The 12,708-nt window shown below is 54.2% G+C and overlaps 1 protein-coding gene across 8 annotated transcripts in view; it reads right to left on the bottom strand.

Moving 5' to 3' along the window:
* Nucleotides 1-728: 728 nt before the first annotated feature.
* The window catches only part of KIAA0319L (KIAA0319 like), a 98,457-nt gene continuing 86,477 nt past the window's right edge, over nucleotides 729-12,708 (bottom strand). For all 8 annotated transcript variants that reach the window (XM_073902930.1, XM_073902925.1, XM_073902926.1 and 5 more), the window contains 5 exons: nucleotides 11,087-11,229; nucleotides 10,136-10,258; nucleotides 9,487-9,577; nucleotides 7,538-7,629; nucleotides 729-1,925 (listed from right to left, as the gene is read on the bottom strand). In XM_073902930.1, the coding sequence (XP_073759031.1) occupies nucleotides 1,738-1,925; nucleotides 7,538-7,629; nucleotides 9,487-9,577; nucleotides 10,136-10,258; nucleotides 11,087-11,229 (637 nt within the window). In that variant the 3' untranslated portion in view covers nucleotides 729-1,737. The remainder of the gene's footprint in view (nucleotides 1,926-7,537; nucleotides 7,630-9,486; nucleotides 9,578-10,135; nucleotides 10,259-11,086; nucleotides 11,230-12,708) is intronic.

The raw sequence follows: 12,708 nt of genomic DNA, 5'->3' as shown, positions 1-12,708 counted from the left end.
ACCAACAGCACAGCCTCTCCTGGGAACCTGTTAGAAAGGCACATTCTCCTGTTCCACCCCAGACCCCCTCAGTCAGAAAATCTGCAGTTGGGGCCCCACGGCCTGTCAAGCCTCCCAGGGGATTTTGATCCGGCCCAAACACAGGATCTGCAGGGCCTGAGTTCTAAATCTGTCATTTACTGTACGTGGACTGAGTTACTTCTGGCTCTGCCTCAGTTTCTGAATCTGGAAAGACAGAGCCAGTACTGCCCACCCCCGTGGGTTTTTGTACACAGGGCCTTGGGTACAGTAGGAACAACACTGTCCCCTCCCCTCCCTTTCCGGGAGTCCCAAGACTGGACACCAGCCCTCTTCCTCCTCCCCCGCCCCAAGCTATGCAAGCTGCTCCGTGAGGGGCACGAGGCCGCCGGGGAAGCACGGGGGCCCGGAGATCTCAAGCCCAGACCCCGGGCATTAGGACACTTCGAATCCCCTGCTTGGCCAAGGGGGTGGGGGGGAATGAATCATTTTTGTGTTAACAGCAGGTGCGGAGAAGAGGACAGAAACCCCGTGGGGAGAAGCTGGCCGGCAGGCGACAGGGGGCCGGGAGCCAGCGGCCGAGGCCGGATCCCAGCACCGCCGGCCACGCGCACCGATGCCAGGCCCGCGGCCGCGCCCCGGAAGCCGTCACGTCCCCGGGACGCGCAGGCGGCGGGACCCGAGGTACAGGTCAGCGACGCAGGCGCCCGTACAATTAAATAGCGTGTTTAATCATCTCACAACCGACAGTAGTGCAGTAGTGTAAACTAAGTTTCTTTCCAAAAAGTCACTCCCCCAAAGCTCCCGTTCCTCAACACTCAAGAGGACATGGCCGAGGAACGAGTGATGGGGCCACAGGGATTCAGGAAGTCTCTGCTCCAAGGAGCTAAAACTCCGTCCAGGTCAAGGGTGCCTTGCAAGTAGCCGAGAGCCCTGCGAGGAGTTGACGCGCGCACAGTCTGACACACACATGCAGGGGACGCGCGGAGAGGACAGAGGCGGAGCAGGAGCCGCGGTGGGGCGCTCGCACGCATGCGCTCATGCCGTCACGTTCCAGTCAGCGCGTGCCTGTCTCCTGCGGGCGCCGGGCGTGGGGGCCCCTGAAGCGGCCGGTCGGGGCAGGAAGGGAGACGTCCGCGGCCGGCCCAGCGGTCTGACACGACAGCCCAGCAGCCAGAGGGGCCTCCCTCCATTCCCGAAACAGCCAGGCCGCCCGTAATCGGCGAAAGGGTGCACTCTGGCCCAAAGAAGGGAATGAAGAACGTGGCCGCAGGCAGGCTCTCGGAGCAGGAGGCTGGTCGCGCTTGGTTCCGCAGCCAGGTGTTGGGGCGCAGCCGGGCCTTGCTGTGCAGGCGCCCTGGGAGCCACAACGCTGCCGACAGGGAGCTGGAGAGGAGGCTGGGAGCTGCCTGGATGGCCCTTGGAGCAGGGGAGGAGTTTGCGGGGAAGGAGGCCCTGAGGTGAGGACGTTGGGGGGGGGGGGGGGGGGCTACCAGAAGGGTTTACAGAGGAAACCTCTTCGTTCACAGCTTCATTCAGGGTTCCTGGAGAATGTCTCTGCATTCAAGTACCAGCAGCTCTGGTGGGGGGTATGAGGGTGGAGTGACCAGCAGACGCTGGGACAACCGCTGCCCACACACGGGGAGCTCTGAGAAGCTCCGGGCAATGCTCTGGACCCTGGCACTGCCCACTCCTACCCTGAGGACGCAGACCAGGTGGCTACAAGATCTCCTCCCGTGGGCTCCTGGCCTTGAGTGGGGTCTGCCCATTGGGCACGGAGCCATTCTGACCGTGCAGGAGTTTGCCCTTCTCTCGGTCTGGCCACGTGAAGATGGCGTCATCGCTGTCCAGCTCCGACTCGGAGCGCATCAGGCTGCTGCTCAGCATCGGGCCCTTCTGTTTGCTGCCTGCAAGAGACAGAATCCAGGGTCAGGAGCACACCCCTTCCTCAGCTTGAGCCAGGCCCTGCACCCTTCTCCCAGCCTGAAGAGAAGCAGAGGGACCGGGAAAGCCCCCGCCCCCCTCTCGAGGGCTGCGAGGGGCTCCCAGAGCCCCTCTCCCGGTCCTGCTTAGCTGGAACAGTTCCTTCAGGAAAGTCACACAGAGAGTAGACAAGACACCAACAGATCTGGGGCCCAGTGTGGATTCTTGCTCTCCAGTATCCGTTAGCTTTGCTTAGTGCTACCCAACAACGTTCTTCTCTCGTTGAAATGTGGAATGTTCTATCATCTCCCCTCACGAACAGGATGGAATTCCCACAGGACGCAGGAAAGAAAGCACAGCAAACAAGAGGTCAGCTCTAGAGGATGAACTTGGCACCGTGTCCTGGCTCGGCGTGGATGGCAAAGGGCCTGCCCGAGTTCCCCACACTGAGTGAGGACGCAGCCTCACGCCCAAGAGAGGCCTCACGGCGTGGGTTCTGGAGGCAGAGAGCAGGCCCATGGCTCCGAGAGGTCGCTCCTACTGAGCGCGCCTGACTGGAGTACCAGGGACTCCCAGAAACTGTCCGAAGCCGTCAGCTCATCAGAACACACAAACGAGGACCCATAAGAAGCAGCTGAGGTCAGAAAAGATGCCATTGGCATCACCTTCACTCCATATCCTCCCGAAGGCTGCAGAGGCTGCACCGGAAAAAGCCGAAGGCAGGCTGAGCCGGCAGGACGAGGAGCCGCAAGTGCCCACAGCGAGGACCCGGCGTGGCAGAGCTCCGGGCCCCGCACCGCCCACCTGGGAGCTGACCTACCTCCTTTCTTAAAAAGGTGACCAGACTGGGCGCCTGGGGTGGCTCAGTTGGTTGGGTGGCTGCCTTCGGCTCGGGTCATGATCCTGGAGTCCCGGGATCGAGTCCCGCATCGGGCTCCCTGCTCAGCGGGGAGTCTGCTTCTCCCTCTGACCCTCCCCCCATCTCATGTGCTCTCTCTCTCATTCTCTCTCTCTCAAAATAAATAAATAAAAATCTTTAAAAAAAAAAAAAAAAGTGACCAGACAGGTGAGGTGCGTTTGACCCCCCCATATCCAACAATCACTCTCCCTCCCCGCTGGTCCCACCCAGATCCCCTGAAACACCGAAGGAGTGTTTCTCAGGATTCTCGGCCGTTCTGCCCCTTCCTGGCCAGAATGACGTAAGGCTGACGCCAGCATCCTGAGCTTCTCCAGTGTGGTGGAGGACAGTAGCCAACGTAAGAGCCAAGCCCAGGGGAGGCTCAAGGTCCCCCAAACCCCGGCTCTGCCCCTGTAGCTGAAATACCCCTTCCCCTCTGCCCTGTGGGGACATATGCCCCTCTGAGTGCCCACACACAGCTTCCCTCTCTCAGAGACCGGCCCGAGCCCTTCTTCCTCCACGGCTGCAGAGGACAGGAGCCGGAGCGGGAGACATGCGCCTGGCTCCACAGCAGACAGCACTCACCCGGGGCCTTCCCACACAAACTCCTGCCCTGCCTGGAGAACTGAGCAATTTCACCCACTAAACAGGACAAGCTGGGCGCGGACAAGAGTATCTGCAGCAGCCCTCCTCAGAACAGCCAAAAATGGAAAGAATTCAATTGCCTGACGACCGTATACCCGCCAAAAACATTCACACAGTGGAGATTACACAGCAGGGAATGAACAGACTCGTGCCCTACCTAACAACACAGAGGAACGTCCTAAATGTAATGGTGAGTGGAAGGGGCCAAACACAGTGACTCCATTTATATAAACTACTCCAAGGTGGTAGAAGGAAGTCGGCCGGGGGAAGGCAGTAACCGGAAAGAAAGGGAGCGGATTATATGGGCATGTTCACTTGTTGAAAACCCAGCAAGCTGTCCTTATGATCTTCCGTACACATTAGACTGAACCACAAAAAACTGCCATTTTTAAAGGTCAGAAAAGTCAAATATCCGTCATTTCATATGGTTCAATCTAATATGCTTCAAGAGAAAGCTTTTGAAAAGTCAATAGCAAAAACAAACCCAAAAACCACAGTTGCTGAATGTAAACCAGGTCTCCTGAGGGTGGGCATCCCTCAGGCCTGGCCTTGCGGCCTTGAGCGCTCCAGCTCCACAGGCAGCCCTGGTCCAAGCTCAGCCTGGCTCCCAGCAAACAGGGCCAGTGCCAGCTCACCTCCACATGCGTTCCCTTTCTCCGCAACATGGCCCACTAAATCCTCGCTTCGGGCTGAACTTCTCAAGTTCCAGGCCTTATGCCAACAGGCTCGAATCCCGTTCTCCCGTCCTGCCAGTGCCTCTGCTCCAGGTTGCACCCACTCATGGGCTGAGTCCAGAACAAGAACGGGGGCTTCAGCCCAGTGAGGCACACAAGACCAAATGCAAAGGGACTCTCGCTGCTCCCTCAGCTACACACTGCCCACACAGAAGGGCCTCCTGGCTGTCCTCTATAGTCTTACCTTGGTGACCCAGATGCAACTGGCCACCGTGGGGCTCTCCTTGCCACAACCCCCCCTTTCACTGGACGTCTACCTCCTTCCCATTTTGCCTCTTCAGCCCAGCACTTTCTGGTGCTGTCCCCCAGCCTTTCCCTCCACTCTGCCGTTGCCGAAGGAACTCCGTTATCCCCCACCCTCTCCTCTCCTTTCCCTCTCGCTGTCTTCTCCTCAGGAGCCTCACCTCTGTCTTCTGCATCTCTGCCTGAAGCCTCACCCTCCAGCCGTGCCCTGCTTCTCCACAACTCCCCGCTCCCCTTGTAAAGAACTTCTCAATAGTTCGGGCCCTGTTCCCTCACTGGCTGCTTACTGCCTAGACAACCTACACTTTCACTTCAGCCTGTAGTCCCCATCCTACTCCAGCCCTTGAGATGACCAGAAGCTTCTCCTTCTGGTGTCCTCATCATGGAAACTTTTTATCTCTGCCTTCTGCAGCAACAGACGCGGCTGAGCACTCCCTAATGGTGCCCCTCCTCCCTGACTGGTGGCCCTTCCTGGGCTCTTCAGCTCTGGACTCTTCTTTTGCCCCTCAACATCCTCCCCAGAAGGGATGTGACCCACTTTTGTGTTGACCCTCACCAGCATCTAGAAGATTCCTACACTGATGCTTGGCACTTCAACCATTCTGCTGAGTTCAACTGAATTCGTCTTCTTTTACCTAAGCTGTCACTGCACTGATGCCTTAATTTTGTCTACAGAATCATTCTCTATCCCTCAGGTCGCAAGTCAGCCCTGACCTTCCCTGTCCCTCCATCCCGTTGACCGCATGCTAGTTGAGCCATCGTCACCTCCCTCTTAGACCACTGCAAAAATCTCCTTGCTGGCCTCCACTAGACTGATTTTCCTAAGCCAGCACTTTCAACATGACACTGCTCATCACCATCAGAATTCTTAACTCCTTTCGCTGATTTTCGGAACTTTCCACACTTTGATCCTCGTCAGTCTTCCAGCCTCATTTCCTCAACCCCATTCCCAAGGGTCCTAAACCAATACTCTTCTCCAGCACTTCCTCTCCAGTACCACCCAGTCCACACATACTCAAAGCAGCAGCTCAGGGATCAGCCAGCACGTCTCCTTTTCTCCCGCACCCCTTGGCCAACACGCTACAAGTGGCAGCAAGTCTTTCCCGCAAAGGTACCTGGAATCTGTGTGTCTCTCCGTATCTCATTACCGCCCCACCATGAGGACATCCCATCGAATCCTCTTTTACCCGCTCTTGCCCCCCCAGTTCCCTCACAGAGCAGTCAGGGTTTTTTAAAATGTAAGTCAAACAGACCACTCACCTCCTTAAAAAGCTGCCTGTGGCTCCCCACTGCACTGAGGAGGAGCCCACAGCCAGGTCCCTGCTCACGTGTGCAGCCTCATGCCGCTGGCTCCGGGCTCACCATGTCCAGCAGGTCACCTACTTCCTCAGATGCCCTCCGCTCCTTCTGGCAGCTGGGCCTTTACCGACTCTGCTCCTTTGCCTGGACTGCTCTTTCCCAGACTCCTGTGGCTAACGCCTACTCGTCCCTTGAGTCTCAGTTCAAGTGTTACTCTTTATAAAGACCTTTCATTATCACATTATGTATATTTGTGAGTTTGTGTGTTTCGTGTCTGTGTGATGGAAGCTGCGCAGGAGCAGAGTCCGTTGGTCTGGCTCCCCGTAATGTAACTGCTGTCCGGCACAGGGCCTGGCACAGTGGTCTCCCCCCATGCGCACTGATGAGTAAGATACAGTCCCTGCCCTCAACGATTCCACTGACTGGTAAGGGGACACACACGTAACTAGTGCAACACAGGGAGAGAAATGCCAAAACAGACACATGGCAGAGAGATGAGCATGACGTGGGCAGGTTAAGGGAGGGGTGAGAAAGAGCTTTCTGGACAGAAATAAGAACTGGCAGAATTCGCTGAGGAAGAGAGAGGTCAACAAGGAGGAAGATCTCAGAGACGCGAACAGATGAAAGCTCACCCCAGGCCATGTCGGCCAGACCCAAAGTCGGTCACTGAAGGATTTCAAGGGGTGGGAAACCTTTGGGAGACGTGAAAATAACCCTAACTGCTATGTGGAGGGTGGACTGTGCACGTTTTTACCCCCAGGCCCCATTCCCAGTCTGTCCACGTGGGAGGCTTCGGCTGCCCCTCTCGGCTTCGACAAGCCCCACACCGCCAGGCGCCACCCCGCGGCCTTCTCCAACCCAGCTGCCTGGGTGCGGAGCCCAGACCACCTCAGAGCTCTTGTTTTCTTCTGATGTGTCCTTACTCCCCTGCAGCCTGAAATGCTCTCGGAAGGCTCTGTGTTCCCCTCCCGCCCCTTCTAATACAAAGCTTTAAGTATGAGCGCCGTTTAATACTTTGTATAAGAAAAGTTCTGCTTGCCAGGTGTTTAGGAATAGCTCTACCTAGAGTCCCACAAATGGTCGATGCCCGCCATGGCCTCATGACGTGTGGAAAGCTCACCGATGATGACACCCAGCCAAAGAAGGGCGCCCCTGCCTGCCCCCTCACCGAAGCCATCTCAGAGCTGGCACAGTTGGCCATTCTGGTGGGAGGCAGCTGACAGATGGGCCCCGTGCACCGGAGCCAGCAGACAAGCTGCCCTCCCGCCTGCTGCAGGCCATCGGTGGGGCCTGCGGATCTGCCACATGCTGGCTGGAGGAAGCCAGGAGAGCAAGGCCGGCTGAAGAGGGGGTCAGCTAGCGCACGGTGGCTTCAATCTCCTTCCTGCCTCACCTTGTTGTCTGCCCAGAAAGGACAGACTGGTTAGGCCTAAGAGACCCAGGTCCCTGAGCCGGACTCCCGGGGGCAGCCTGAAAAGCTGAAAGCCAGGAGGGAACCCTGAAGCAGATGAGCAGGCCAACAAGAGTGAGAGGCTGAGTCCCTCTGCAAAGTGAAGCAATACTGAGAGGTGGGCCCCGGCTCAGAGCTCAGCCAGCATGCGGCTTCTGCCAGGGTGGGGCAAGGTCAGCCCTCGGCCTTCATCAAGCAGTTGACAGAATGCTTTCCCAGAACAAACAGCCGTTAGCGACCCATTTAGGAGGGGACTAGTGACAGCAGCCCTTCCCAGGGAGAGTGCACGGATCTAGAGGCCCCACCCCCGACCCCAAGGGCCACTACCTGCTCGGGAGGTTGGCTTCAGTTCCAGACTCTCTTGATCCGTGGCATCCAGGATCTTGTACTTGCTTTTCCTCTTGGGTTTTCCTTTCTGCCTGAAAAACACAATCCCCACTGCTGCTCAAGAAGGGGTTTCTGATGGGGTGCCTGGGTGGCTCAGTTGGTTAAGCGACTGCCTTCAGCTCAGGTCATGATCCTCGAGTCCAAGGATCGAGTCCCACATCGGGCTCCTGGTTCATCGGGGAGCCTGCTTCTCCCTCTGGCCCTCTTCCCTCTCATGCTGTTTCTCACTCACTCACTCTCTCTCTCTCTCAGATAAATAAAATCTTAAAAAAAAAAAAAAAAAAAAAAGAAGTGGTTTCTGAGTGAGACTCAGGTAGCTCAGCCAGACTGCAGAGAGGGCCCTGTCCTGGTGGGAGCTGCCTAACAGAAGGATTGTTCTTTTCTATGCTTCCCAGCCGAGGGAAGGTGGCAACTGTGATTGGTTCTTCAAATACTCCTCACCAATTCTGGGATAATAAGGAAACTATGACCATCTGACCACGGAGTCACCACTCTACAGTGGCAAGGAAGCAGAGATTGGGTAAAAACAAATTTAACAGAGTGCAAGCTCATCCCGCTCACCACAAGACAGGCCAGGAAGTCGAGGGGAAAGATTTCTTGGGGCAAGGAAAGCAACTTGATGTAGAAACCCAGCAAGACAAGGAGATGGTGGACTCCTGTCCCATAGAACCATCTTCCCCAGGATGAGATTTGAGCTTCTTTAATGTAAGAAAGGGGGGGGGAAGTGGGAGGAGGTTGGAGTCAAAAAGTGACTCATATCTGCAGACATCCAAGAAGGCTGTGTAACTTCTTTGTCCTTGGTCAGTTGATCTCTGTAGGAATCTGGCCATGTTGTTCCTGTGAATCTTAAAACACAGCACAGGCATTTCTATATGTACTTCCATATCCCCTTGAGGTAGGTAGGTTTCAGGTTAAAAAAGCAGTTTTTTGTAAATCTCAGCTGTAAGCAAAGTTCCGTTGATGATTAGCATGTGTATGTGCAGGGCTCAGCAGAAGTTTCTAAGCTGTAGGTCACAGCAGCAAGGGAAGGAAAGCAATGTGAAGTCAGACACGCTCCGTTTCTCCCTATTACAGTAATTCAAGAGAACAAAAAACTGATGCTTGAGTGGTGGAGGGCGGAGGAAAGCATTAAACCAATAAGCTATTAATGGTGGGAATTTTTTTAAATTGTTTTCACTTTCTACGTTTTATGTGAGGTTAAACTGCAGGTTAAATCTCAGCTCTGCTACTTATTAACTGTGTGTCCACGGACAGATGAGGCCATTTTCCTGAGCCTACACCTCCTTAGCTGTGAGATGAGAAAAGGTGGTTATATGCATTTAAAAAATATTACCTACAAAATATCATCCTGGTGTTTGGCACACAGTAATGTAGAAATCATTATTAATAATGAAAAACATATAATAAACATTCCCATTAAATATCATAAGACTAGATAGGAACACTCTACCCCAAAAAAATCCAAACACTTAATCATGACTAACCAAAGTCTACAAATGCATGAAAACATGTAGACACGTGAATCCCAACTACAAAGGAGGGCAGAATTGAGAACTCCTGTGTCGAGTGGTGAGGCAGGTGTGGAGCAGTAACACACCCTCTAGAAGGGTGACCCAGGCCCACGGCCCAGGCCCGCCCGCTCCCACCCCGGCCACGGCCACGCTTCCCAGGTTGCGCATCAGTGCAGTGACAGCCACGTGGCTGAGAAAGTGCGCTCCTGCTCTCAGGAGTGGGAGAGGGTGACGAAAGCCTTTCTGTGCCTGCCTTGGGCCATGACAGGAAGCGAGGAACCCCAAGACTCAGTGCCTTCCATGTGAAGGTGCCAGATACCTCCCTAATGAATACACGTCCAGAAGCTCTAATGAATTTCCAAGGAGAATCCATCTTACCTCTTACAACAACAGATCACCGTCCAGGACAGGATTCCCAGGGCGACAACAATGACAAAGGAGGCAATGATAACATACAACACGCTCCACTCTGCCAAGAGAAACAAAATGGGGAGGGCTGTGAAGACAGGAGCCAGGAGGGCAGGCTGGGCTGCCCCCAGCCTTGGCAAGTGGCTTGGTTCTGCGGACAAGGCGGCCCCCACAGCGGCCCAGGGCAGGGGAGACCTTGTAGTTGTGGGCAGCTGAAGCTTTCCACCTCTTGCACTGTCCCTGCTAAGCCCCTGGGGCAGTGGGACAGGCTGTAAGGAGCTTGCCCAGGGGGCCGGGGGGCCCAGAAACCTGAGGGCTCCCACTGGGCTGCCGCAGAGAGGCACTCCAAAGAGCCAGGAGGCCTTGCAGCTGATCTGACTCAGGCTGCAGTTTGCACTCCGTTGGACCTAAGCCTGGTTCTTTGTCCGAGCCCGCTGCAGAACTCTGCTCTAACCCAGAGCTGCCTGGAGAAAAGAAGGAAAAGTCCTCTGCAAACAAAAAAATACACGGAGTTCTTCTCGCTTGCTCATCTGCCTCGGAAACACCACCACCCACCTGCTCAACTCAGAACCACATTCAGCGCCAAAGCCACTGGCACAGTGCCGAGCAGAAGCCTCACCGCAGTTGCTGTCTCCATCCCTCAGCTGCACCTTGATGAAGTTCTCCATCCAGAAAGGGTCACAGATACAGCGTTTGGTGAATGAATCACAGTGGCCATGGTCAGAACAGTTCAACTGGCATGCTGCAAGCAGAGGAAAAGGGGACAGGTCGACAGGAGTCAGGGCTGGCCCGGCGGCTGCCGGCACACGGGAAGACAGAGGGCGCCCCTGCCCATGGTGCTGCTGCCCGCGCTGCACCCCCCCCCCCCCCCCCCGCCCCCAGCGGTGACAGTCACAGGCAGATGGGCCGGCAGCAGTCAGCAAGGCCACTGACACAGTCTGGCTGTTCTACTTGTGGCTACTCCCTGTGGGCAGTGCCTAATCTTTCAGGGCCCTTCTGTGCATCATGTAAATGCCAAAATACAGTATTACGAAGGAAATATTGCCCATGTTTTTGAAATATTTAAGAATATACAGTTTTAAGCTAATCATACATGTGTGTCTTTATGAAAACCTTAAGTGACCAGATCTAGCAGCGGGTCTAACAACTGCCATAATTTTGAAGTGGTGATGAGTAAAAATGACATTTCGTCATGTAGTATGTTATGAAATTACCAGTGATTTCTACTGCCTTAAAGTCACAGGTTCTGTTAATACTACTGGAGTTTTTGCCTACCTTCCTAATTGACAGAAATAATGAATTTCAGTCATTATTATGACTGAATGAATGACATAAAGATGTTATTTTCTTTCCAAACTCCTAGCCCCTCTGAATGCTACATCGCAGGCCCATGGACCCCAGGTGAAGAACCTCTGGGCCGAGTCAGGAGCTTTCAGGACACTGGGCAGTGGAGCAAAGTGATTATCTCCGTGCTCCTCGAGAACAGGAGATGAAGCCTGAGGACAGAGGGGCTGTGGGGAGCTGTGGGCACTGGGCAGACTCTTCTTTCCAGCTGCCCAGAACTACTCACTGACAGTATTGATTTCCAGGGCTCTGAATATCAGAAAGTCTGCTTTCTGCTTCCGCAGCTCACTCTTGAGCATCGCTGCCACCTCATGGCCTTTGAAGATCTGGTGGGGAGGCTCGTTTTGGACAAAAAATACCATCTTGGTGCTGCAGAGACACGAGACAGTGTGAATGAGCGGAAGCCGTCCACAGCAGCGGCAGCTACGTTCGGTACAGAGCACCTGCCGGCGTGCTGGGCACTGGGCCAAGGACCAGAAGCCTTCTCTCCCTGCAAGCCGCTCTCGGTGTCCTCTCCACTTCACAGGGGACAGCATGGGCTCGGAAGGGTTAAGTAACTTGCCCAGGGTCACACAGTTAATTATGGCAGAGCCAAATCCCAACCCTGAGATGTCTGACTCCAAAACCTACACGTTCAGAAAGGCCCTAAGCTGTCCCAGCTCACAAGAGGACCCATTCCAAACCAGCAACTGGAGGTCAGGAAAATGGGGATTTGGCTACACTACATCTCTGCTGTCAGCCTTTTACCAGCTAAGACTGTGGTGTGGTGCTGTTGGGTTTGTGTCTAGGTTATCTGTAAGACAAACCACAACACTCTGAAAAATGTCTACCGTCGGACAGCATCAAAGCATTATCCATGGGAGCGCCTGGGTGGCTCAGTCAGTTAAGCATCTGCTTCTGGCTCAGGTCATGATCCCAGGTTCCTGGAATCGAGCCCTGCATCGGGTTCCCTGCTCAGCAGTGAGTCTGTTTCTCTCTCTCCCTCTGCTCTTCCCCCTGCTCATGCTCTCTCTCTCTTGCTCTCTCTCTCTCAAATAAATAAATCTTTAAAAAAAGCATAATCCATGGATCAAAACAGCCAAATGATCATTACTACAAGAGCAACAAGAAAGACCCTACACAGTGGTATGGTTGGTATAAGATTATGCTACCCCATGTCCACAATCTGTTTGCTTTTCTGTCAGTTTCTGTCCAAGGCAGACCATGTTTGACCTCACATTTATGTGAGCACAAAGCCTGTTTATGCCTTGGCTTTCATTGCAGGGAGCCCACTTGACTCCACATTACTCTCACAGCCAAACCTTTGCAATCAGTGGGTCACACTGGGTTGTAGGTGCGTCCAAGATAGTGATCCCCTTGGCACACAGGGTGGCTACTGGGACCAGGAGGCCCTGGGTCAGTTCCTTCCAGTCAAGCAGCCTCATCGATTTATCCCAAAATGTCGTACACATAGCATCGCTTCCTACGTGTGGCAGGACATAAAAGGTTGGGAAGCACTGTCATAAAAGACTCTACAAGTTTGCTGCATGGTGACACAAACAGTGGGGTACTATAAATTCCAGAATGAAGAAACAAACCTTTGCCATAAAAGATCTGTGGTCCATTTCTCATGATTTTCTCCCAGTTATCTAATCCATGCTGATAGTTGCAATTTCTCTCTTGATACCAGTAACCCTCAAATCTTCACCTCTTCTCCCCTTGTCTCTCCTGAATGACAACATCTACATCTACAAAAGCTTGCTAGAATATCCACCCCATACCTCTCCTAGGCACCTCTAATCCAACAGGTCTCAAACCTATAATAACCACCAACTGAGCACTCTCTCTATGTGGTAGGGACTATATAAA

The sequence above is a fragment of the Callorhinus ursinus genome, unplaced genomic scaffold (assembly GCF_003265705.2).
Source record: "Callorhinus ursinus isolate GAN/ISIS: 27379988/994484 unplaced genomic scaffold, GSC_fseal_2.0 scaffold18, whole genome shotgun sequence".
NCBI classification, from domain to species: domain Eukaryota; kingdom Metazoa; phylum Chordata; class Mammalia; order Carnivora; family Otariidae; genus Callorhinus; species Callorhinus ursinus.
Note: the sequence above shows the minus strand (reverse complement) of the source record. Positions and strands in the feature narration are given on the sequence as shown.